Here is a 25,542-nt window from a genome sequence, read left to right as displayed (position 1 = left end):
TATCCAAGAAGTCGGCCTCATCGCAAGCGCACATCTCGAAGATTTCCTAAGCTAGCCCGTAACCCAATCTCAAAGATCAACCCATCACCATATGCAAGACTCAATTTTTCTTTTGTTACAGGCCAATTGCCATCTCGTTATCGTGCCATAAAAAGTTTGCTCGTATGATGATCGCCTCGCCCGTATGTCGTCGTAAACAAATGAAAAAAAAAGGTACTTTGAAGAGATTTTGGTGTGTGTGTGTGAAGTAAACCAAGGTGTTGCGCCGAAGATGGAAGCATTTGGTCGGTGGTGGTACAGGATCATCAGTGAGATGTCCGCAGCGCGCCGTCTGCATGCAAGATCTTGACCGGGAAATGCTGGGCTCTGGACCACCGCGCCGGGTGTCAGATCTGTCGAAGTAAAAGTGACACGTCTGTATCTCGTCAAAGTACATGTCGGCCGTTTCGATGTCGTAGCTCGTGCTGAAAAGGAAGGGTGTGCGAGCTTGCGTGATGTCGTGATGGTACCTGACAGCGCTCTGTCAAAGCACAAGGGGGATCATAGTCGCACCGCGATACTGATACAGGTGTGTGGTCGAGCTCGAAGTGTTGAAGGGAGCGGTAGCACTGCCGCTCAGAAGTGGCCGTAAGGTTGCTGGGCGCCCGGAGCGACGAAACCAGGGCCGGCGAAGCCATTGGCGAAGGCGGGTGGGCCGTTGAACATGTAGGGGTTCTGGGCGCCACGCTGCGGAGACGGAGAGGCGATGCCTTCACCGTGCAAGCCGTTGGCAGCATAGTTGCCGCCATCGAAGCCAGCACCGCCAAAGGGAGAGCTGCTGTTAGCCCACTGAGCAGGAGCACCGATCATGCCGTGACGGTTGGCGCGGGTTGGCGTGCGCTGAGTGGAGTTGTACGATGGACCACCAGAAGGAACGGACGCAGAGTCGAGTGGAGACAGAATCGATGGCGCGGGGTTGGCCATGCGGTTGTGGTAGTCGTTGAGCTTGCTGGCGATGCGGCGGCCATGAGGCGTGTTTCGAATGCCTGGAATGATCTGGCGAATGTTCTCGTACAGAAGAGCCTTCATCTCGTCGTCGGCAAAATCCATGGCGGTCTGAACAACGTAGTTGGCGAAGCCGTCACGAAGCAACTTCTCGAGGATCTGAGTGTTCAGGATCTCGCGGATGAGGTCGCGGCGAGTCTCGTTGCTGGAGCATCGAATGCACTTCTCGATCACATTTGAGCTGAACTTCTGCTTGGAGAGAGCTGGAATCTCGCCGTAGAAGGCACGGCAAAGTGGCTCGGTGAAGCACGGCTCAGCCAGATCGAGAATGTATTGCACCACATAATTGCCGAAAGGATCTTGGACCAGAGAATAAGCGTTGCGAATGACATGGTCAACCATCTGGCCCTTCTGAAGACCATCAGCGTGATCGATGCAGCGCTGAAGAACACAGCAGCCGTGACGGTGAGTGCCAACAGTGATGCAGTTTGCCCCAACAGCATCAAAGATGAAGGACGCATCGATGGAAGAGAGGTGGTTGAGACACTTCTGAATGACGTGGTTGCCGTTGAGGTCTTGGATGAGAAGGACAACATCGTTGCCTAGAGCCTTGATGATGAGCTGGATCTGCTCAGGAGTGGAGATGTACTCGATCATCTTTTGCAAAGCACGAGTGCCGTGTTGGTTGAGTGCAATCTTGGTCATAGCAGGCGAAGCGTTCTCAATCAGGACGGTGCGCTGGTCATCGTTGGCGCTCTCGAGCAGCTTCTGGCACAGGTAGTTACCGAAAGGGTCGACCATGAGCTCGATCATGTGGTCTTTGACCTCGTCGAAGATGATCTGGACGGTCTTCTCATTGCGCTCCTCTAGCTTTCTCTGAAGAAAGCGGCAACCGTGTTGGTCTTTGCACAAGCCATAGATCTCGCCCGTGAGCTGCTCAACCTTGACTGAGTTGTACTTGGCCTGAGCCTCGTCGGCGGCTTGCTTGCGCTGCTGCTGAGTGCTGCGCGAGTTGTTGTGGTGATGATTGCTGCCGCCCTCGAAGCGACCGGCACCTGCAGCGGCTTGACCGTTTGGTGGGAACTGTTGAAAGCCCCCGTAACCACCTTGCTGACCGTATGGGCTGTTGAATTGGTTGCCCCACTGGCCTGGAGGAGGGAAACCATTGCCATTGAGGCCCATGTTGCCGAAGCCGTTGCTCAACATCTGCATGCCGTAACCGCCGTAGTAGGCAGCAGGCTGGGCAGCGTATGGAGCCACGTTGGGGCTGGTATAGGACTGGTTGTGATCGGAAGGAATGCTGAAAGGAGCGGCGCTGGCGTGAAGCGTTGGCTGAGGACCGTTGAAGTCGTCGCGGTTGTCTTCTTGGGAGCCGTGGGTGGCGTAGTCTTGACTCTGGCGGTTGGCAGCTGAAAGGAGGCTCTGGAGCGTAGTAGCGCGGTTCTGGTCAGGCGATGTGGTTGCGTTGGCAAGAGCGGCTTGCTGGTTTGGTGGGGAGAGGACGGAAACGCCGCCTTCGTGAGTGTCACCGTTGATGCTCTTGAGGGTAGGAATATCGTTGGTGGAGTAAGAGGACTGTGGCATGGCGGAACCGTTTGCGTGACCACGAGGCGGTGTGGCCAGGAGCGCTGGGCGCTTGGTCTCGGCAGTGAACTTGACCTCCATGGAGCGCCGGTTGTTGGAAGGACGCAGGTCGTTTGCGTTGGCCAGGATGCTGTTCAGTGGAGCAATATTCGCGCTACCACTCAAAGCGGACGGCGGAAGTGAGATGCGGTGACGGTTAGCCGACGCGCGCTCGGCAACGTGCGTTGGTTCTGCTTCTGAGGTAGACGAAGCAAGGTCAAGGGCTGCTGAAGATGGAGAAAACTGCAGGTCGCCGTTTTCTTCGCGGCGAATGAGTTTGGGAAAGCCGTCAGCAGTGTGTTGTACTTGCAGATAGGTCTTGCCGTCAGGAGGCGATGTCTGGTTGGACTTTGGTAATGAGGTCAATTTGTCGTCGTCGTGGAACAAGAAGCCGGTAGTGTTAACAGGCCCAAACACGAGGTCGGTTGTGTTGCGTTTGCTGCGATCGTAGGCGGTGATGGGCATGGAATTGCGGTTCGGACTGATGTTGAAAGAAGGTCAGTTCAGGTCGAAGAAAGGAGCCTTCAAGTACTGTTCGTGCGGGTCATTGCAAGTGCTCGGAAGAGGTTGGTGTTATTGTTACAATGATTCTGATTGTGATAAAATGTGATGATTGTCGAGGTGGGGCTGCGTATTGTGCAAAACGACAATAGGTCAAGGTCAAGTGAAAGCATAGGCAGCTGTGAAACGTGCCAAGAAAATGGAGCATGCACAACTCATGCACGCATGTGACGAATGCAGCAGGGTCATATGGCAGAAGGTGAGGGTTCGTGTTCACTTACTTTGCGCCCGCACGATGGATCGTGTTCTCGAAGCCGTACACAAAGCCGCCGTCTTCTTCCTCGTCGTCAGACTGTCGACGCGAGCCAGGAACCGAATGAGAAGGCAAGTTGCTGGAGCTCGTGGCCGTGAAGGGTCGTGCAAAGCCAACAGGAGGCGATGTGAGCTGCGTGCTGGCGCGATTCGGGCGTGTCACAATGCCGGGAGGTGAGATCAAGCTTGCTGCCGAATAGCGGTTCGGTCTCGAAAAGTTGTTTGCGAACGCAGTCTGATACTCTGGCGGTGTTGTAGGTTCACTCTGCGCGAACAGTTGTGTAACTGACTGCTCGTGGCGAATATTCTCGTCGACCTCGCGGCGGGTCTCGGCATCGACCTTCTCCAGCTCTTCTTGAATTTTGCGCTGGGCCTGGAGGAGCGTTTCGTAGTGGCGTGCTGCACGCTCGGACTATCCAACGATCAGCAAACGGCTCCGACAGCCTCGTACCGCATGGCATTTCCCCAAGCAACGATTCATTCTTCGACAGGCAGACGCCAAACGCATGGCGATGCCAAACGCCGAGGAAGCCAGTCGGAAGGCGTGTGGGCGGGTGCCAGCGGACAGTTACGCCTGAGGACGCTGCAATGGCTGGAGAGCTTACCGGAGTCATTCTGTTCTGCGCTGTGGACTGTTTGATCCTCATTAGCGAACGTTCTCGCACCAAACGCCATTCCCGTGTCAGGTTGGTATATCCAACACAGAGTAAGCCTCCGCACCACAGCCATGACTTCCAACCTCATGCTTCAGCTCTTGGCTCAGCGGCCCAGCGAACGTCGGACGGACGTTCAATGCTAGGCAACTGCTGGAGCGTGGCAGGCGCGACTGTACGTGCCATTGCATAGCCCAGATCTCGCTGGACGCTCCACACCGTGTGTGCCTCATGCTCTCGTCTCTTATACTTCTGCTCTGCCCGGTCTGTGCAATACATGCTCGGGAGTTCTTCGTGACTTACCACCTGCATGTCTCCCATAGCCTGTCTACGCTGTTGCCCGATTGGCGACAGCGTGGGCACTGTGTTTGTCGTGAATCTTCTGGTCAATGCTCCTCGCACGTCGTTGGTCGTGGCCATGTTGGCGGACCATCGGTTCGGATTGCGCTGCGACGGCGGAGACAAAGGGTTCGTGTACTGCTGCTCGTCTCGAGGCGATTGCGCACCACGGAAGTACGCCATCTGGACAAACGACATGTTAGCACGGCAGCGCCCAATGGCGGTCCGACGCAGGTTTGCGGGAGGTGGGAGCAGGACGGGCGTCGTACCTTGGAGGCAGACTATAGCGTCACAGCCGCCCACGAGCTGGCGGCGCGAGCAGATGCGAGGGCTCTCTACTGGTCCGGACAAGGAATGTGCGTATGCTACACTTTAGAGACAGACATAAAGGATGCTCGCAGCGAGGAGGAGAGGAGGAGGGAGGATGGTAGGATCGTGCAGTAGCAGCGTGGTCGTCGGAACTTCAGTAGTCCAGAAGTGTGCTATGCACTGTGGGGCCAAGGGAGTCGCTCTGCTGGCGTTGAATCTCGCGCGCTGGGCCGACTAGTTAGGCAAGATCCGCGCGCGCTTCTCCCGCCAGTGTCAGTCGCAGGCTCGAGAGCAGCGCAATCCACGACCACGGCAGCCGTGCGAAGTTGGGCGAATTTGGGAGAGGCCAGCGTGCCTTGCCCATCAGCAGCGAGGCGTCAGGACTCAGGACCCTTTTGCTGCCCTCCGCCCACCACGCCAGCTAGGCCGACCGCACCCCAGTCGTCCATCTGCACGCTGTTTCACGAGCGGCTTGTTTCATCGCGGCCAACATCCTCGTGCCCAAAGCCACTGCCGCGATTGCGACTTTGCCCGCCCGCGCGCAGATTATCCAGCATCGCCCGCGCTAATTAGTAGCTCGTTGCCCGGCTGGACGACCATAAGAAAGCGCTCTGCCGGCCTGGATGCTGTGACCGTGGGTCCGCACAGCTCTAGCAAGAGGCAATTCTGCCCAAGCCCGATCTGACGTCTGAGTAGCGGTCTGTCTGCACGACGCTGCCACGGTCTGAGTCATCGTTACCAGCGCCCGCTCTCTGGCTGCTCGCTACCACAATTCGCAGCATGCCACGAGGACGAGGAACGGCCTGACTGTTGCCCTTCCTCACGGCTGCTCGGGCTAGTACCTGCATGCAAGAACATGGGGTCCCGAACTCAATGTACACCAATTTATTAGCGCCACGTTGTGCGGCAGAATTTCGAGCGGACATCCAGAATTTCCCTGACCCGTTCTTCGGCAGACAGACGCAGAAGTCCCACCGTAGTAGGAGAAAGCAGTACTGCAGAGAGAAGATATACGCTTGCGGAGGGGCTGTAGAAAACGTCTGTGCTGTGCTGCCCTTTTTTGTCTGTGCAGTTCAGATGCAGGCGCTGATCGCACTCATTATAATGCTTGGATGCACTCGAACTTCAGCCGTAGACATGTCCTCCACAACCTTGTGATTAATGCGGCACAATCAATATTGTGGTCTTTCGAAATGATGGCAGTGCCGATGCCACTTCCTATGCTGCCGTTGTTGCGATTCAAAACCGCCACTTTGGCGCCTCAGGCATCCAAGCTAGTGAGCACTAGTTGAACTTTGGCGATCCCAGTCAACTCGACTGGCATTTTGGAACGACAACCCGACATCACAATTTCAGTCTGGAAGGAGCGACCATCAAAAGCCTGCGTCACGGTAATGCAGCATGCCTCCGAGGGCGAAGAAGGCTGCAGGGCCAACGGCGGTCAATAGCAGCGCTTCGAAGGTATCACCGCCACCCGTTGCGATGTACAGAAAAAAGAGGCCAAGCTGACTGTGCATATGAAGCCAGCCGCGCCCAAAGCTCCACCGAAGAAGAAGCCAACGACAGCTGCAGCTCCAAAGCCCACAGATGAAGGTCAAACTGCGCCAGCATCGACTGCGGCGCCGAACTCGAGGGGGACAGCCAATCGCCCTGCGAAGAAACATGCAGCGGCAGATGACCTCGATGCCTTATTGCGGCCGTTCTATTACAGCAAGTCCTTGACTGACCCGATCAATACCGCTCGAGACAAATGGAATCTTCTGCCCGCATTCCTGCGGGTAAAGGGGCTCATCAAGCAACACACAGATTCATTCGATTATTTCATCGATGTTGAGCTGAAGAAGATCATCAAGGCCAATGAGCAGATCATTTCAGACAATCCCAAAAAATGGATCAAATTCACCGACATCCGCGTAGGAAAGCCATGTCGTGTCGAGGATGCACGTGCAGGCTATGTGCAGACCGAGGTCACACCCAACGAGTGTCGGTTACGAGACATGACCTACTCCGCACCCATCTATGCCGACTTTGTTTACCCCCGACAGTCTGGCAATGTTCGCAAGACTGATGTCCTCATTGGACGCGTTCCGATGATGCTACGGAGCTCGAGGTGTGTGCTCAACGGTCGATCTGAGGCCGAAATGTCGTGGCTGAACGAATGTGCGGTCGACCCGGGTGGATATTTCATTGTTCGCGGGCAAGAAAAGGTTATCCTGGTGCAAGAACAGTTGAGCAAAAACCGAGTGATCGTGGAATCGTTCAAGGGTGTCATCCAGGCTTCGGTCACCAGTCACACAGCCAACATCAAAACGAAAACCTACGTGTTGCTCAAGAAAGGTCACCTTTATCTGAAGCACAACTCTCTGACTGAGGACATTCCGGTTGCGATCATGATGCGTGCTATGGGCGTGCAATCTGATCACGAGATCTTGCTGCTCGCTGCCGGAAACGATGCCCAGTATCAGGACGAATTTGCACCCAATCTCGAATTGGCCGCGCTGGAAGGAGTATTTACTCAAGAACAGGCGTTGGATTACATTGCTAGCCGACTCAAGCCAGATCGATTTGGGAACAGAAACAAAACCGACAAGACACCGAAACAGCAAGCGCTCGAAAAGATCGCTGGTACCATCATTCCTCATGTAGAGGTCGAGGGGCTGAATTTCCGTCCGAAAGCCCTGTATGTGGCACACATGACGAGGCGAGTTCTCATGGCGATGAACGATCCCAAGCTGGTCGATGACCGTGATTACGTGGGAAATAAGCGCCTGGAATTGGCTGGCCAGATGTTGGCGCTCCTGTTTGAGGATCTGTTCAAGGATTGCATGCGTCAAATCAAGAGCACAATGGACAAAGTGCTTAAGAAGCAAAATCCAACAGCTGAATTTGACCCCGTTAGGATCGTGGAACAGATTGAGTCTCGAATCACAAGCGGAATGGAGCGTGCGATCTCTACCGGAAACTGGACATTGAAGCGATTCCGCATGGATCGCGCTGGAGTCACGCACGTTCTCAGCAGACTGAGTTATATCAGTGCCCTGGGCATGATGACTCGTATATCGTCACAATTTGAGAAGACCCGAAAGGTTTCTGGTCCGCGTGCTCTTCAGCCTTCACAATTTGGCATGCTGTGCACGTCGGACACACCCGAAGGAGAAGCATGTGGTCTCGTCAAGAACTTGGCACTCATGACACACATCACAACTGCGGATGATGAAGGACCCGTACGAAAGATGATGTATGTGCTAGGAGCAGAAGATGTCACATCCGCGTCCGGGACGGAGATCTACGGCGCTGGCGCATACATCATCTTCATCAATGGCACACCAGCTGCACTAACCAGACAGCCGAAGCAATTCTTGCTGGGCTTCCGGAAGTTCAGACGTATGGGTCGTATATCTGAGTTCGTCAGTATCTTCATCAATCACCATCACAACGGCGTACATATCGCCACCGACGAAGGCCGTGTATGTCGACCATTGATCGTGGTCGAAAAGGCCAAGTCAAAGGTCACAACACGCTTTCTGGAATCATTACGGAAAGGCACCATGGACTTTGACGATGCTCTGTCCCGTGGTATAGTGGAATACCTCGATGTCAACGAAGAGAACGACTCGAACATCGCCGTCTACGAGAAGGACATCACCCACGAGCATACCCATTTGGAAATCGAGCCCTTTACCATACTTGGTGCGGTTGCAGGCTTGATTCCATACCCTCATCACAACCAATCGCCCAGAAACACCTATCAAGTAAGTGGTCTTTCCCTCATTTCATTGCCCTGACATTTTGCTGGATACTCTCCATCGTTGCCTTTGAGTCTTGGCCGGTCAAGGAAGCATTGCACGCGGTTTCGTGCTTCGCGCCACGAAAATGATATGACATCTGTACTGACATTTCGCAGTGTGCTATGGGTAAGCAAGCTATCGGAGCTATTGCTTACAATCAATTTACACGAATCGACACCCTGCTCTACCTCATGGTGTATCCTCAGAAGCCCATGTGCACGACGAGAACCATCGAATTGGTCAAGTACGACAAACTCCCCGCTGGACAGAATGCAGTCGTGGCAGTCATGTCGTATTCAGGTTACGATATCGAGGATGCCCTCGTTTTGAACAAAGCCTCCTGCGATCGGGGCTTCGGACGTTGTCAAGTGTTCAAGAAAGTAAGCATGCCACTCAAAGCCTACCAAAACAACTTCCAGGACCGTCTCGCGGATCGCGACCCGAACAATCCTCGCCACCGCAAGATTGGCAAAGACGGCCTGGTCGAAGTCGGCTCAGAGCTCGAAAACGGCGACTTTTACATGCTCAAAGAATCACCAATGAACCAAGTCACAATGGTCGACCGCAGTCAACAACGATGGTCTCCAGCCTACATGTCCTACAAGCTCCCTGACCCTTGCTACGCCGACAAAGTCGTCATCACCGCCAACGAAGCAAACACCACAATCCTCAAAATCCAAACCCGCCAAACCCGCCGCCCAGAAATCGGCGACAAATTCTCCTCTCGCCACGGGCAAAAAGGTGTCGTAGGCCTCCTCGCCGAACAAGCCGACATGCCCTTCTCAGATCAAGGCGTCGTCCCAGACATCATCATGAACCCCCACGGTTTCCCATCCCGTATGACAGTCGGCAAAATGCTCGAACTCGTCTCCGGAAAAGCAGGAGTCCTAGCAGGAAAACAAGAATACGGCACACCTTTTGGCGGCAGCAAAGTCGAAGATATGGGTGCTGTTCTCATCAAACACGGCTTCTCCTACTCTGGCAAAGACACCTTAACATCCGGCATCACAGGCGAATCTCTCCCCTTCTATGTCTTCTTTGGTCCAATCTACTACCAAAAACTCAAACACATGGTGCAAGACAAAATGCACTCGCGATCGACCGGTCCTCGAGCCATTTTGACGCGTCAGCCTACCGAAGGTCGTTCGAGACAAGGTGGTCTGCGTCTGGGAGAAATGGAACGTGATTGTCTGATTGCGTACGGCGCGAGTCAATTGCTACTGGAGAGATTGATGATTTCTTCGGATGCTCACGAGGTTGATGTGTGTCAGAATTGCGGCATGATGGGTTACAATAACTGGTGTCAGAGCTGCACGAGTAGTCGTTCCGTGGTGAGGATGACAATGCCGTATGCCGCGAAGCTGCTGATCCAGGAGTTGATGAGTATGAATGTGAAGGCGAGCTTGCAGCTTGCTGATGAGTTCCCGCGCGAGGAATAGCGGGTGCGTTCACCGCAGGAGAGGACAAAAGTCGGAATGATCAAAGTTCCAGAACAAAATGCCGTGTAGCAGAAGTCGAATTGGGCTTGAATAGAGCTCAAGTACTGTAGAATATGCGTAGCTCGTCTGCACAGTAATGCACCGACTTCATCACGTTCATCCTATTTGACACATTCTTTACCCAACTTTCGATCTACTTCGGCGCCCCGCATACTCAATGGAGCGAAAGGATAAGCAAAACCTGCTACTAGAAAGCCGCCTGGCCTTCCGACTCTCCATTCAAGGTGCGAAGGGCCTGCTCTGCGAGTTCGCTTCTCAGCCCAGCAACTTCAAGCTCCCTCTGTCCCTTGTCCCAGTCTCGCATGCTTCGACGATTGCGCAGCTCTTTCTCCTCAAGCTGTCGTCTCAGCTTCTCGGCTTCTTCTTCCAGTTTCTTAAGTTTCGACCTGTCGACGACGGGTTCAGCGCGTTGGCCCCCTTCAATGATCTTCGGAAGCTCTGCAATGGCTGGATGAACCCGATTTGCCGCAGGAGCGGTGATCATGCCAGCTTCGTTTGGTCGACGAGCGCCTTTAGGACCGGTCGGAATGTCAGACATGATCGCATCACTATTTCCAGTGCCATTGGCTACGCTGCCGAAGCGTTGTGTGCGTGAATATGGGTTGGTGGAACTCACACTCGATTGTCGGGGAAAGGCAGGCGGCTGGCCTCCGGAAAAAGAGCTCCTAGGTCCAGATGGAGGTTGACCACTTGGCACAGCCGCTGCCGGTCCAGTTGGAGGGCTGAAAACCTGCTCAGATACGCTGCGAGGTGCAACATGACCTGCTTCACCTCCTCCTCTGCTGAAGCCAACGTCTCCTCCGCCTCGACCAAACCCTCCATCTGCACCGCCACGACCGAAGCCACCTCCGCGAGCTCCTCGGAAACTGCCACCAAATCCTCCACGCCCTCTTGGAGCGAAATCACCTCCACCAAAGCCTCCTCTCCCTCGCGGCGCAAAGTCACCCCTAGCAGCTGGTGCTCCACGCGGGCCCGATGGTGGTCCGGCTGCGGCACGAGGTCCGGAGGGGGCGCCAACAGTAGCAGAAGGTCCGGTAGGGGGCGCCATCGTCGCAGGCGTGCGTTGGCTACTGGGCCCAGTGGGAGGGGTCCGAGTGGGGAGCGAAGACTCTTCATCGCGACGTGGTTCTCTTGGAGGTGGGATCTCGCGCTCTCTCTCGTAGGCGCGGTCAGAGTATTCCAGATCTCTAGTCTGAGGAGTGTGGTGCCCTCGTGGAGGCTCGTGGTCGGACGCACGATACGGTTCTCGCGTATCATAGGGATCGAGAGGAGAGGCCCTGTTAAGTGGTGCCCTTTCCTCGTTCGGGAGGTGGCTCAACCTGCTGGGATGTATCGGAGGAGGGGACGACCTCCGTGAAGTGGTTCCGGAGTTGACACCGGGGTCGTCGCGATAAGCATGGTCTTGACGAGGAGCGGGCGAACGCTGCGGGCGTCGCCAGTTATCGACAGTCCTAGGATCGACACCCCTCTCGTTCCTTGCGAGCGGCGATCGAGAGCGCAGCCTATAGTCTCTCGTGGCACCCCTCACACTAGGCGAATACCCTCTGCGATCTCGAGGATCCGGTGAGTACCTCCTTCGTGGAGGACTAGCAGCTCGAGATGGTGGATAGTCATCGTAACGAGGTCGCACAGGGCTTGCTAAACGTTCGCGCTTCATAGGCGGAGGCGATCGCCGACCTCTACTAGAAATGGGCGATGGGTCTCTTGCCCTCTTCAGCGGCAACGGGCTGCGATCTCGATAGCGTGGCAGCGGCGACCGGCCAGGAGCGACGTAAGGTCTAGTGTCTCGCTCGTCTCTGTAATCGCGCGCATCTCTGTAGTCTCGGTCGTCTCTTGCAGGCTCTCTCCGAAACAAGTCATCTCTCGGCAAGTCTTCTCTTCTTGCAGGCAACGGCGATCGTGGCCGACCTCGATAGCTGTCCCCGCCGCGCGGCACCCGGTCATCACGGAATCGGGCTGGCGAGGGCGATCGACGGCGATAGGTGTCGTCTCGTCGCGGAGGAAGGCGGTCGTCGTCTCGGCGGGCAGGTACTCGGTCGTCGTCTCTTCGCAACGGCAGGCGGTCATCGTCTCGCCTCAGGGGAGGACTGCGACTGCGACCTCGAGGTGCGCGGTAGGTATCTGCTTTGTAGGAGTCGTGATAGTCGTTGCGCCGCGGTGGTGATCGAGCGCGGTAGCTGTCTCCGCCTAGTCGAGAGGGCGGCGTGCGTTCGCGGACATTGCCAGGACGATAGGATTGCCCTCGCCCAGTGCCATACTGGTCCTCAGGCGGAATGTCTGCGCGTCTGTACATTGCGCGTCAGCTGTGCAATGCGCGTATGTCTCGAAATCGTTGTCTCCTCCAAGTTGCGATGCTGCAAACAGCGAGAATGGCATCAGGAGACGCGTTCCTCTGTGTGCAGTTGCAGGCGGTGTGCAGAGATTGTTTGGCCGACTCAATTCGCTCACACTACTCACCTCCTGTCACGGTCCATGACTGCAGCGACAAGCGATAGAACTGTCGGCAAAAGATGCAGTGAATGAAGCTGATGCTGCTGGCAACTGAAGCTCTCGCCAAATCTTAACCCCAAAGCAAAGTCAGCAGTCGGGATGCCGCGCCAAGACCTCCCCAGCTCCGACGCATCACGGACTTTGGGTCATCAGACTCCCGTAGAGAAGTAATCCATATCGATTTCGCAGTCATTCGCAGTGGTTTCGGTTGTTTCGATGCTCCCACATTCGTCCAACGCTCGTGCTATGCTCACTGCTGTCTTTCCCATCCTGTCCAGCCGTCGCCTCTCCACTGAGTATGTATAATGCCACGCCAAGTACCACTTTTTCTACCCTGTGTGAAGTCCTCCTGGCTTTGCTTTTCAACATCATATACACTTCCACCTCTGCCGAATCGAGTCTCCACTGATCAACGGGTACCCTTTTGGTTCAAATTTCCTCTTCGCCTGCGCAGCATTACCGTCCTCTGCCTCTCTGTGCTCGCTCCTTCTCCCGCTTCTGTCTCTTCGCACTCTCCTCCGCCACAAGCCCGCTCAGATCCTCCCCTGCGGCTCCACCCTGCCATCCACTCTGTTCCGCCCTCTGAGCCTCGTACATCTTCTGCAAATCCTCCTTGGTCATTTTGCCATCTCTGACCAGTGCTTCCACGTCCATTGACACATCTACGTCGCCAGCCTTTCTCTTGTTGCCGCGTTGCTCCTGTCCAAGCACAGGTACATTGGATGGAGGACCTGACTTACCGGAAAGATCATACGCACGTTCTCCGCCAAAGAATCCTTCCGCGCGAATGGATCGCTCGTTCAATACAGTTCCAGCCGACCGCGGATGGCTCGATGCCTCTGTTTCTGTACCGAATCGCTGCTTGCGTAATGTCACATCGTCGACGCCACGTGGGAAGTCGGTAGGCACTGTGCTCGTAAAGCCGCCCGGAGTTTCCGTTCCACCAAAGGGTGTTTCAAGACCCGTGCGCGTACCAGACTCGTCCTCGTTCTCATCTTCCTCCTCCTCGTCTTCGTCCTCTTCTTCTTCTTCCTCTTCATCGTCAGCTGGCGGCTGCAGCTCACCCCACAACGACTTGTCCACTGGCTCCACGGCTCCGCCAGCCTTGTCTTTGTCCTCCTTCAGTTCTGAAAGCCCAAACACATCGCCTCCGAACAAGGGCCGGTTCTCGTCATCGACCGGCGGCTTTCCGTAACCTCCTGGATGAAAGCCCCATGACGCTCCTGGAGGTGGTGGCGCATTGAGTCCCGCAATCTTCAGCGCAGGATATGAGGGCGGTGGTCCGATCTTCTGCTGATTTATGAGCCACGGCGGCGGTGAGGCAGGCGGCATGTTCAGTGCTTCCTTGAGCTCTTCGCTGAGCTCTCCAGGTCGCAGGTGCCTCAAGTTTGTTTCAAACTCTTTCCCCTCATAGTACACCTCGCCGTATCGCGTGAGTGACGGCTTCGTCTGTCTTCGGAAGAACGCTTCGTAGAGTTTCTGGTAATCAATATCGAGCTTGCCCGTTTTACCAGACACGCGCTCTCTCGCCTTTTGCTTTAGCGTTGCCTCTGCCTGCTTCTCAAGGACAGCGTCGCGCATTTCCGAGATGCCGGTCTCCGCAATGAATTTTGGCAGCGCAAAACCCGCCTTTTCGATACCTCGCTTGCTGCTCAGGTACTCCCTCTTCAAACTCCAGTGTGATGGGACAGGTACGACGTTCCGGGCACTCTTGATGTTGACGAGTAATCGCGGATCTTGTGCTGATGTGTCGGTCCACTCCACGATTTCCGGCTTCCGCACAATCGCTTTCAGCTCAGCAATACTCAGCTTGTTAGCAGCTTTCCGCGCTTTCTTTGATAATCGCTGCTTCGTCTCCTCTTCCTCGTCCTCATCTTGGATATTGTCATCGTCATCATAGAATACTTCTGGCTTCTCTGGCTCTTTCAGCGCCGGATCCTCCTTGTTCTCCTCTTTGAACTTTGCAAAGATGTCGGCGAACTGCGAGTACAGCGGGTCGTCGATTGGGAGATCATCCTGCGGCTCAATCGCTGGCACGTTTTGTATCGGGTCATCGTCAGCGGGGGCTACCGGCTGTGCGGGCTCGGTGGTCTCTGAGCGGCCAGCAAGCGCTGCATCTCCTGCGGGCGCTGGGGTTTCCGAAACCTGCGCTTCCGTCAATACGCTGATCCTCGTGCCTTTCAGAGCTTTACTGACCTCGCGCTTCTGCTGTTTCTTCTTCGCTCGTCGCTGCTCATTTTTGGTTGGCTTGCGCGCCTTGGTTGCAGGTTGGCTTTCGACTATCACGCCGGGCATGATGGCCTACCTTGACTGACTCCTGTGATGCGCCCCGTCAATGTGCCCTCGTGCAACTGAGGTGCAGTCAAGAGCCGAGCTCGACGAATGCGAAGGTGATAGGTGGCGCGTAATGAGGTGTATCGAGGTGACGTGCGACGTTGGATGTTCGAAGAAGTGTCTGCCCGCGTCGCTGGAAAGCGCCAAGCATTCGCAAAGGGTTCGCTTCGGACTCACCTCGTTCAACAACTTTCTACATTCACGTTTCGCGATGGTACATGTTACCTGGCTCTCATGCGCTTGAAGGCGCGAGCGACCATAGCATTGATGTATACCATTTCTATATGCTACGAAAGTCGACCGCGACGAGCTGAACTGCGCGAGATCTAGATGTACTCTATCTCGACACTCACCCTCATACATTAAATGCGCGCTGAAGGCCAATCTTCTGCTAATCAGCACATTTTAGAACGGCAACAGGCACTCGAACGGCTGCCCCGCTGGTCTCAATGTACGATCTTTCATGCGCTGCTCTCCTCGTATGCTTCGCACTCCTTGATGTAGCCCATCACCTCGGTATTGATAGCGTTCAGGGCCTCCCCGACCGCCTGCTGAAGACAGTCGACTTCCTTCTTGTGTTTGTCGTCCTTTGATGCTTGCTCTGCTTCCTCCGCTGTCTGAAAGCGGCCCGCAAAATCATCTTTGATCGTCTTGCAGCCTTCTCCGACAGCCTCCTGGACACCTTTCTCCCAGTGCTTCAACCGCTTGAGAAGGTTCTGTCTGGCTTTCTTACTCATTGTGAAGAACACGCTTTCTTCGCCTTCGCCCGACAGCTTCTTGCTGATTGCCTCAACGCGCTTCTTGTGAGGCCGATTTTTGTCGAAAGGCGGCTTCGTGGCTGAGAGACACTCCGTGTTTCCTTGGTGTCTTTGCCGTACAGTTGGTTCGAGAATTGTATGCATGCATCATATGTCTCACGCATTGCTTCGGCCACGTAGTTATCCTTGCCATCAGTTGTCATTGCAGAATTGACGTTCTGGATCATGGAATGAAGCCGATCGCCGTGTATGCAAAGGTCACCCATGAGCTCCTCCTGGACATTGTCGACAACGGTAAAGAACTCCGCAAGATCCATGCCTTGTGCTGAAGGCGATGTTGTTATTTTCATCTTGAATTTCCTGAATGTCCCAGAGACTTTGTCAGGCCAGAGAGCGATTTCTTTGTCAACCTCGTCCAACAAAGTGTCACATGCTTCCGCAAGTTGACTCTGGAAAATATCACATATCAGACTGTTCCAGCTGACAATGTCTTTGGTCTTCGGTGGCTTGTGGAAGCCACCCTTGCGACAGAATGCGGCGAAAGTGGCAGGTTTCATCTTCTCCCACTGAATAGGTCAGGTTAGCATAAACTCCACGAACATGGCGTTGGAATCCAAGCAAAAGCACTTACACGTTTCGCCAGCTTCACACCCTCAGCACACCATATCTTTAGGTTGTTTTTCACTGTTGATCGAATCCCGTCCTCAAAGAATCGTAGAACCTTCTTGACGATGGCAGGAGCTAAGGCGTCGAACAGATGGAGCTGATGCTTGATCTCGTTCCGCAACTCCTCCTTGCGCTCCAGGCTGCTCTTTGTCAGGATGCCTTGAATACCTTTCATACTCTGTATGATGCGGTGCTTCACGATCATTTTCAGAGTAGCAAACTTGCCGCGTGCGGCTATAGTGTATAACGCATGACGCAGGCGTGGCACGCCGGTTGTCTCCACATCCAGCACGGGCGGGTTCGCGATGTTGTAGCCAGCTACGTGTAGCTGGTACTGGGTATTAGAGACAAAGTGAACTCGAAGCGCCGGCGCGGTCTTAGACTTGGTCAGCTGTCGGAATTTCTCCTTCATCACGGTGCCAACTTCGCGACACTGAATCTCAGCAACGACTTCACGAAGGTTCCCCTGTGCCTTGACAATCTCTTGATTGCAAGACCTCAACTGGCCATCCAGCTCCCGGTATTGGTCATTGTCTGTCGCGGCCTGCTTTGAAATCTCCAGTCTCCTCGATTTGGACTGCGCGCGTGCCAACTTATCTTCTGCAGCGCGATATAAGTTGAGATCGGCTTCCTCGAGATCCTGACTCTCATCCTCGGAATACGCCTGTTTCAGGTCTATCTTAGTGACGACCAGGATCGTACTCTGCATTTTGCCCAAGTTGATGCAGTACTTGAGTTGCTGATCCAAAAGCTCATTTTGCGCAATGCGTTCGATACTCGCGAAAACCAAGATCGTCTCCGCATCACTAAGATAGTTTGTTGTGTTTTCGACAACAGTGAGATTCGAGTCACTGACGCCTGGAGTGTCCGCGAGCGCGAGACCAGTGCGAAGAAGGTCGATGTATTGGTGGACTTGTATCTTTGCCACAAGTGGCCATGGAGATGGAGGCTTGACGGTGTTTCGACGCGCTAAGGCCGGCTTCGATACCTCCCTAAATTTCTCGTTGAGATCCTTCTCATCGACACACTCGTAGACCTTTTGATTATCGTGAAGCCCACGAGCACGAATAAAGCCGATGGCGTGTTCGACAAGGTCGTTGGTGAGGTCTTCAGCTTGGTCATCATTGACGTTATTGAAGAAGGCCTTTGTTTTATCCAGAGTTTGAAACTCTGCCCGATCGCGCATTACCGTGTGGAAGAAGTCGACGGCTGTACCCTGCTTCTGGCCCAGTTCATCTGCCTCCTCCTGCTCCTCCCCATCATCGGAGTCTTCGGACTTTTGGAGAAGAATGCCACAGTGACGTCTCACCAGAGACTTCACTGTTTGCTCTGAATGAAACAGGACCAGCACGTAGTATGGTGTCTTCTGCGCGGGATGTGGGCCCAGATATTCGTGCACCACGTAGGTGCCTCGCTCGTGACCACCGTGTTCGATCGCGAGCATTTTCTTGCTCATGATCGAGTTCACCGTCGAGGACTTGGCAACTCCAGCTGCTCCAAGGCACGCAACGGGACCCATGGCTTTATAGTGGTGTGAGAGCACTGCAAGTTCTGCCAGAGTATCGCACACGCGAGAGATTGCTTGATCGTGGTATTTTTTCGCTCGAAGATTTTCATGGGTCCGAATGAACTTCTGGATGATTCTGCCGACGCCGTTCTCTGCTTTGGAAAAGCTGTCGCAGTATACCGCCAAGCGAGGACGTTCCTCCGTGGCGAGGTCGTACGGGCTCACATCGCCAATATCACTGAGGACATACGACTCTGGGTTGCCATTCATACGAGCAGGGCTAGGGAGGATACCGCTTGTCGAAGGTGTGCGCTGTACGGTATGAGGGGCGGAAAGCTCGAACTTGCTTCGCTTACGATCTGTCCCGCACATTAGCAAAGTGACTTGGTCTTCTGCAGGCGGCTATTGATGGGACTTGTTCGGTTGATATGTCGAGTGGTACTCGCCGTCTTCGCCGCGGTCGCCATCTTTCGTATGTTGTTGCTCAAATTGAGCGTTGTCTCGCTTGACGCCACGAGACATGATGTATTGACGCAGAAGCTTGATAGTCGATCAAAAGCCCTTGAGGTTTAGTCGATGTTGTTGACTTCGTGTCAAAATGGTGCGGCGAAAATGTGGTGACAGGAACTCGAAGCCGAACAAACAGCGGAAAGGCGCCTATTGTGGTCAGAACTTGTGTCAAGTGAAGCGTTTCTGCAGGTCCAGTGGTCCCCGTGCTTCTGAGCAGCACCTCGTGCATGTGTGTGCAGCATGTGAAATTGAGCGGCACATGCACGTGAAATTCATCAAGAAGATCGGCCTAATCCAGCATGTCGGTCTTAGCTCCAGCAAAATATTTGAGTAATGAGTGCTTCCTGTGGTATTGTACATTTCATCCTAATGAATGGACTCGTGCAGCGCAGATTGAATATTCCGATATGAACAAACATGCTAGAGCTCCAGCTTTTCGTCAACTTCTCATTTGGCTCTGGCCATCGGACAAAAAAGCAGGTGAGCAGCACGGGCGAACCCGGTCCAAGGAGGAGTCAACAAGCGTGCATCTGAGTCGGTATATCATCATTTCGATGCTGGCGAGCTGTTTGGCAGTGATCATGACGGTACGCAGCCATAGTCCAGGAGCGGCTGTTCGCTGCAAACTTGCCACGTAAACAGGCTCAACTGAGGATTGTCACGCTGCCAGCCGCGCACATGTGCCTGGAATCATTTCTCTCAGCTGAGTCTTGGAGAGTATCATGTGCAAATGACCGTGAACGTAGTCAGTCGCGTTGGTCCGCTACCGTGAGGTTGAAGGTTGGAAGTTGAAGGAACGAGGCTTGGCACAAAACAAAAGTTCCAGAAACGTCGTTCGCGGGAGCTGCGTGATCGGCTACCGACCCATTGCCGGGAGATATACGCAATAGTCTTGACATATTTGCAACACCTTGATGGAATTGACATTCAAGTTCTTCGAGTGGCGTCGTTTCTCTTTCGCATTCGACGACTATTCTCTTTGACTTGGCTAGCTTGCTGACCGAAACTCTGCAGCTCATCACCGCTTCATATGCCAAGTTACCTCGCGGCATGCCCTTGCAGCGAACAAGCCGTGTGCAAGATCATAAGTGCATACGGCTTGCTCATGAATTCTCGTTAAAACGCCATCCGATTGACCTTTTGACCCGCCTAACACCATTTCGTATCCCCAGCCTGCTCTGGCTGATGCATCGATTTCACTCATCTGATCGCCGGTCAAGGTCGTCAATCCAGGAAGGCCGTGGGTTCGTTAAGGTATGTCATGCAAGACAGGTTGCTCCGGGCCACAAACTCGTTGAATCGCTTAGTTGGGGCAGGCAGACTGGACGTGGCCTGGCTGCTTGCAGCGGTAGCAGGTACGCTCGCCACCAGACTGCTCGGATGGGCAGTCACGCGAAAGGTGACCGACTTCGCCGCCTGCAAGAATTAGCTGATGTAGTGCTGCTGGTGAATCACCACATCACTTACAGTTGTAGCACTTCTGGCCTTGGACGCAGTCTCTGCTCAAGTGGCCGTAGCCGCCGCAGGTGTAGCAGGTCTGGCCACCCTGTCCGCCACCGAAACCTCCACGGCCACCGCCGAAGCCTCCACGGCCGCCGCCGTAGCCGCCACCGTACCCATTGCCGCCACCGAATCCACCCTCGGTGCAGTTACGAGCAATGTGACCGACCTTGCCGCACTATAAGGAAATTAGCTCATCGCTGCCGGACATGGAATTTTATGTGAGAGCCTACCTTGTAGCACTCCTGGTCGCCTCCACCGAAGCCTCCCTGGCGAGGGGCAGCGTTTGGGCATTCGCGGCTCATGTGTCCAGTCTCGCCGCACGAGTAGCAGGCCTTGGATATGTCAGCAAGATGTTCAAGACCTGGTCGATGTCACACACCTTGTCCTTAGCAGGCTCAGTGCAGTCGCGCGAAAGGTGGCCTTGACCGCCGCAGTTGTAGCAGGTCTAGAGCTTTGTCAATAAAGTCATCCGCAGGAGATGGGATCGTTTGACATACTGGGTTGCCCTTGTTTGGGCACTCGCGGGCCTGGTGAGACGCATCGCCGCCTGTGCAAAAAGTCAGCACCAAATTTCGAGCCTTGGCGTTCGAAGGCGACGAAAGTGTTTGGGTGGAAATGATTCGAACGCGCGAAGGAGTAGGTCAGGAGCGCGAGAATGATGCAGCCAAACGATGGCGGTCGCTTGGTGGATTGCGACCGTGTCCAATGGCCGGAAAATGGTGGTGCACCTACAGTTGTAGCACGCGCGGCCTCCGCCTGGTGCAGCTCCGAATGAGTTCATGTTGGATGTGCTTCTGTTGTGATTGTTGTGCAGTACTTGCGAAGAAGTGCCTCGTTGACGTCTGTCGAAGGATGTCGATGGACTGAAGGTGGTTGTGAGTTGGAAGAAAGGTCACAGGTCAAATTCAGAGCGAGGGTTCAAGTTTTTGGTGCACTGGCCCACATTCAGCAAGCGAGACGAGAAGCGGTACGCGGCTGAGGCAAATGCTGCATTGATGATCACTTCGAATCCACTGTTGCGAGGCTACAGCTGGCCGCAACTTCACGGCTTCCGGAGGTTAGTCTGCCTGCGTACAAAGATTACTTGAAGCTCGCATGAGCTCGTTACTCTGAAACTGGTGCATTTCTGATCAGCCGAAGGTTTCGGCCCGTGGCTGCCGATCGCGTGGCGATCTACAATGGGGCACGTCCTCAGTTCCAGTCCAGAAGCTGGCAGGAATGCTACCTACTAGCATCTGCAAGCACAAGAGTCACCACTCCTGTCGTTCTGCGAAGGGTGTTGTCATCTCACATCAATTCTATTCTGTATACTGCATATTACGTGAAATCATAGACCACGAGTGCCTGTCCTTGGCTGTATTCTTTCAAGACTACCACGCTCTCTTCGTCAAAGCCTATCCAACCGCGAGACATGGCAACTTCGTCGGCTTCTTCTGACCCATCTCCACAGTCACTTGTGCCACTGACAGGCCGGACGTTGTCGTGCGCTCTCACATGACGTGAAGCGCTAGGTCCTGCGCTTACTTTGACGCTCAGGTTACCATTTGCGAGTCGTTTACGAGCCGTGGACGAAGTGAAGCCTCCTTCGAGCTCCCAAAGACGTATTTCATCGCCCCGCCTGCTGATTGAGACTGCCTTGCCGCGAGATGCCACATGAACTCCAGATACAGCGGAGGTGTGGCCCCATAGTCTAGAACCTGCACTGATTGAGAGCGATTCTGCCGTAGACGTTACAACGTAGAGCGTCAAAGTGTTGTCCGGATGTGACACCAAGAGATAGGGATGAGAGTACGAAAGTGTGAGCGGCTTGGAGTGTATGTGCCTCAGCTCTGCGGCATTTGACGCGGCTGTAGTTCCAGAACTTGACAGACCCAGATGAGAGAGCATGGGCCGACTGGAAAAGGCCAGTGGGCGGTAGTGTTGATCGATGGCCGAGGCAACACGCGAACTAAGGAGGCCTCCCTTTTTGCTCACGTTGACTTCCTGCAGACCGACCGTCCAGCCTGAGAGATAAGTCGGCAGCGCGTATGCCACGCATATAGTCACTGCTGTTGACTGCTGTCTGAGTTGGATTGACAGTGGCGGCCACACTGACTGCGACCGTAAAGAATGTAATAGAATGGGGGGCCTTGGTACTCTGTTGTGCTTTTCTTCCGTTTCAGGTGACACAGCAGATGACTGATCGACTCGTTGTCCGCGAAAGCGATAAAGCGACAGAAGTTGCGTCGCGGTCATGGTGACCACGTACGGCCAGGACATTGCCGTTGCTGTGATGACCCCGGCCGAAGAAGTCTCATGCGTGTAAAGCGAGCTGAACCGTCGTGTGGAGTGATGGAATGCATATATGCCGAAGGATCCGTCTTCAAAGCCTATTGCGAGGCGGGTGGTATCCTTAATTGCGCCATCCTGTTGAACAGCAAGGGATGTAGGTGGACTCGGAGCGCGAAGTCGCATCTGTGCAAAGCCTTCACTGCCGAGGCCAACACTAGCCCATGCTCGCAGCCCATCGTCTTTGTCCACCATGTAGATCACTCCCTCGGCCATTTGCACCAGTATGGGAGGAACAGATGGTCGCTCCGCTATAGCAATCTCGTTGACAGCGCAACTGCCCTTGGCCCAGTTATGGCGCAGCTTGTACTGTCTCCTCCAGTCTGTCGCACCACCACGTTTCACGAGATGGTCATCATCGAGCCATCGCGATGCCTTGGAAGCGAAGTGTAGGCTATCGTCAACTATCCCAAGCTCTTTCAGTCCTGGCAACTTGCTCGCTCGTGGCCGGACGAATCGATTGTAATAGTGCGACTTCCATAGCTGTCCGTCGCCAGCTAACTTTTGATACTTGCGAGATAGTCTGAATGGTCAATATACATTGTCGCGACGACGATTGTATCTGCATCAGGGCGCTCACCTTTGACATGTTGCAAGATGGGGCACGGGAAGGAATGAGAGCACTTTCAAGAGCAGCTCATCACTGAGGGATGACAAGCGGTCTGTGGTAGACGACCGTTGTCTTTTGCAAGCTTGCTGTTGCAGCTTTGGCTCCTCCTCCCGCGCCCGTTTCGCCATGAAGAAGTGGTTCAAACGAAGGTGATATCGATGGTTGCGGCGATCTTGCCCCATGTCTTGGCATAGATGGAGTGGCGTAATTCGGCAGGGATTCACGTGTTCCGTCCCGTTTCCAGGCGCGTCTCAGGCAGCGCGTCATCCGAAGCTACTACCCGTGCCACCGCACCAACTTCGACCTCCATCACTAAGTTCAGTGCCGCATCGTCTATCAGTCAGCACCGTTGGATTGTCCTGGGCACCGAGCGCGACATGTCGGGGCTTCGAGATTGAATAGTGCGAAGTTCTGCTACACGGAATCTGTACTGGCAATGGACTCTAGTCTGGGAAATGGAGCGGGTCAGCGAGAGGCGAAATTGTATGCCATCATAGGGAGAAAGGACTATCAGATCGAGGAGCTGCAAGAGGAGAATGCCGCCTTGCGTGCAAGACTTGATGCTGCGCTGAAGCAGAACGTCCAAAGCAGAAACGCAACAAACGCCACCGGACGCCCATCTGGTCCCGCATCGCCTGAAGCGAGTTCTGGCCCACGCGAGGTATTTGAAGATGTCGACTTAGAGACCCTCCGTCGCGCGCATAGGGAACTGCAATCGAGGCATCAAAATCTCGAGGCTCTACACCGAGCATGTGAGCCCAGAATCAATGCACTCGATGCTAAATGCAAGGACTATAAGAACAAGGTACTCTTGTGGAAGCAGTATATTGACAAGCAAACGAAGGAAGGCCGGATACCACAATCAAAGAATGCCGAAAATGTTCAAAGAGACTCCGCTCCGGCCGAGTGTCAGCCCGTCGATGGTAACCACGCGCGCGCTGCGGATCTGATGCCGCACCAAGAACGTGTACTCGAGAGAACTCATGATCTAGAACAAAGATCGTCCGCGTTGCCCAGTGCGCGTTCGAGTGCAGCACCCTCGAAGAGTCCTGCAAGGGCAGATGTCGACGAGCCAATCCAGACCTGCGAACCGCACACGCGTGCCACCTCCAGCCAGACCACCGTCGAGGAGACACAGCCTCCAGCACGCACTATTGATGAGATTCCGAATAGCAGCGACGATGAACCCGAGTTAGTGTCGGAACGCTGTCTCAAGCGGAAGGCGGGACCTCGAGCTATGAAGCGATCGCCTGCCCGTCGAATAAAGCTGGAGCCGAGATCGCCAGATGGTGCTGTTCTGCTCTCATCTGACCCACCCCTCCCTGGAGATGCAAGATCGCCCAGGATCGCGCCGCTGCAGCTGATGTACTCTGACCTTGATCGTATAGAAGTGCCAAAGGTCACTGATCAGCAGCCGCGAGGCGTCGAGAGCATTCAAGACCGTGCTCGTTCGGTAGAACACTCAAGGCCTGCGCCGCAACTATCCAGGAGCATGTCCTCTCGCTCGGAAGGCAATCTTGACACTCTCGTGAGGGCAGCAGCATTGGTACCCACGACGACAGACCCATCAGAAACACCTTCAAAAGTCGCCGCGAGGGAAGAGTCGAGTACATTCAACAAACAAGCCTTAAGGCCGATCAGTGTCAATGTGCCTCGATCAAACGGTGGCATAAGGAATACTAAGCGCAAGTCAAAAGCCAGTGGGCTCAGAGGGAAGGTTGACATCCTGTCGGAGGACGGCGATGACTCTAGTCAGGTCAACGCGGCTGCCAAAGATACTGGAGCACCGCCCAAGCACCAGGATGATAAGCTCGCTGGCCTGCTTATGGGACTCCCCTCGGACACCACACCCGCCTCATCTCGAAGCGTGAGGAGGTCCGCGCGTCATTCGCAAGTCCGAACTCCAGCACAGCCTCCAACGCCCCTCTCTGGGCTCAAAGCCAAGTCTCCAAGCAAATCACCTTCGAAGCGACTGCTACCTCGTGGAATCGAGCCGCCTCCTCGTTCTCTACAGCCAGAGGAGGAGCCACTGCGTCTGCGAGACGTGAGGACTCTGAGACGTGAAGACTTCAAGGTCAACCCCAAATACCTTGGAACCGACATGGCTTTTGCCGACACGCTTCGAGGGCGCGATGAGCGTAGGAACTTGCACGTCTGCACCAAACCCGACTGTTGTGGCGGCGCAATGCAGAAAGTAATGGCTATGGGCGGGCAGAAACTCACCGGCAAGAGCGATGCTCAGGTTCTCACTGAATACCTAGGCCCTCAGTACAGGCAGATCATGAGCAAGTATGGAACGACAAAGCAGAAGGAGACAGTTCTGCAGGCTTATGCGCATGTGTTCGCGAGGGAACATGGGAAACATCGACAGGCATTTGAGCGTCAAAGCACACCACCTGGATTCTGGAGAACAGATTTTCCGACCACGCAGGAGGATCTTGAAGATCGGCAGAAAGCGCAGGAAGCTGAGAGGCGAGAGGTCGAGGCTCGATACCGTGAGGCCATGAGACCGGGTGGTCAGTACATCTTCAGAGACGAATAGTTGCTTGCTCGAGGTGGTCGATCAACCATGGTCTGTCCCTTGAGAGGCACACGTAGTCCTTACCGCAGTAGACTTGCTACGTAGACGCGATATGACAATGTTCGCATTGTGTTCAGGGTATCTTGATCCATAAAACATCGAAGTTCGTGCCCTTGCAATGACCCGTCCTATACTCCAATCGAAACGCCTCCCTCGTGCCATTCATAGAACGTATCACCTTCCCAAGATTTCCCTTCGTTGCTGCCTCTGCCGTACATTCACGAACAGTCGAACAGATCTTGATACA

The 25,542-nt window shown here is 54.5% G+C and overlaps 8 protein-coding genes across 8 annotated transcripts; 2 read left to right on the top strand and 6 right to left on the bottom strand.

Annotated features, from left to right (window-relative positions):
- Positions 1–615: 615 nt before the first annotated feature.
- On the bottom strand, positions 616–4,493 carry RHO25_005227 (uncharacterized protein; the record flags this gene model as incomplete). Its single annotated transcript, XM_023596133.2, has 4 exons — positions 616–3,088; positions 3,390–3,832; positions 4,026–4,052; positions 4,377–4,493. The coding sequence occupies 4 exons, from the start codon at positions 4,491–4,493 to the stop codon at positions 616–618; spliced, it is 3,060 nt and encodes a 1,019-aa protein (XP_023457145.2).
- Positions 4,494–6,122: 1,629 nt separating this feature from the next.
- On the top strand, positions 6,123–9,948 carry RPC2 (DNA-directed RNA polymerase III subunit; the record flags this gene model as incomplete). Its single annotated transcript, XM_023596132.2, has 3 exons — positions 6,123–6,182; positions 6,245–8,473; positions 8,626–9,948. 3 exons carry the CDS (start codon positions 6,123–6,125, stop codon positions 9,946–9,948), a joined length of 3,612 nt encoding a protein of 1,203 aa, XP_023457605.1.
- Positions 9,949–10,195: 247 nt separating this feature from the next.
- Positions 10,196–12,482, bottom strand: RHO25_005225 (uncharacterized protein; the record flags this gene model as incomplete). Its single annotated transcript, XM_023596131.2, has 2 exons — positions 10,196–12,293; positions 12,466–12,482. 2 exons carry the CDS (start codon positions 12,480–12,482, stop codon positions 10,196–10,198), a joined length of 2,115 nt encoding a protein of 704 aa, XP_023457291.1.
- A 472-nt stretch (positions 12,483–12,954) lies between these two features.
- RHO25_005224 (uncharacterized protein) lies at positions 12,955–14,793 on the bottom strand (the record flags this gene model as incomplete). Its single annotated transcript, XM_023596130.2, has 2 exons — positions 12,955–14,643; positions 14,695–14,793. The coding sequence occupies 2 exons, from the start codon at positions 14,791–14,793 to the stop codon at positions 12,955–12,957; spliced, it is 1,788 nt and encodes a 595-aa protein (XP_023457290.1).
- A 500-nt stretch (positions 14,794–15,293) lies between these two features.
- Positions 15,294–18,285, bottom strand: RHO25_005223 (uncharacterized protein; the record flags this gene model as incomplete). The annotated part of the gene is made up of 4 exons (XM_023596129.1): positions 15,294–15,691; positions 15,751–16,156; positions 16,222–18,109; positions 18,179–18,285. 4 exons carry the CDS (start codon positions 18,283–18,285, stop codon positions 15,294–15,296), a joined length of 2,799 nt encoding a protein of 932 aa, XP_023456832.1.
- Positions 18,286–19,576: 1,291 nt separating this feature from the next.
- RHO25_005222 (uncharacterized protein) lies at positions 19,577–20,557 on the bottom strand (the record flags this gene model as incomplete). The annotated part of the gene is made up of 6 exons (XM_023596128.2): positions 19,577–19,689; positions 19,741–19,951; positions 20,007–20,108; positions 20,156–20,221; positions 20,274–20,323; positions 20,509–20,557. 6 exons carry the CDS (start codon positions 20,555–20,557, stop codon positions 19,577–19,579), a joined length of 591 nt encoding a protein of 196 aa, XP_023456831.1.
- Positions 20,558–21,093: 536 nt separating this feature from the next.
- Positions 21,094–22,896, bottom strand: RHO25_005221 (uncharacterized protein; the record flags this gene model as incomplete). Its single annotated transcript, XM_023596127.2, has 2 exons — positions 21,094–22,627; positions 22,685–22,896. 2 exons carry the CDS (start codon positions 22,894–22,896, stop codon positions 21,094–21,096), a joined length of 1,746 nt encoding a protein of 581 aa, XP_023456834.2.
- A 254-nt stretch (positions 22,897–23,150) lies between these two features.
- RHO25_005220 (uncharacterized protein) lies at positions 23,151–25,256 on the top strand (the record flags this gene model as incomplete). The annotated part of the gene is made up of 1 exon (XM_023596126.2): positions 23,151–25,256. The coding sequence occupies one exon, from the start codon at positions 23,151–23,153 to the stop codon at positions 25,254–25,256; it is 2,106 nt and encodes a 701-aa protein (XP_023456833.1).
- Positions 25,257–25,542: the final 286 nt, after the last annotated feature.

Source organism: Cercospora beticola, chromosome 3 (assembly GCF_033473495.1).
Source record: "Cercospora beticola chromosome 3, complete sequence".
Lineage (NCBI taxonomy): Eukaryota > Fungi > Ascomycota > Dothideomycetes > Mycosphaerellales > Mycosphaerellaceae > Cercospora > Cercospora beticola.
Note: the sequence above shows the minus strand (reverse complement) of the source record. Positions and strands in the feature narration are given on the sequence as shown.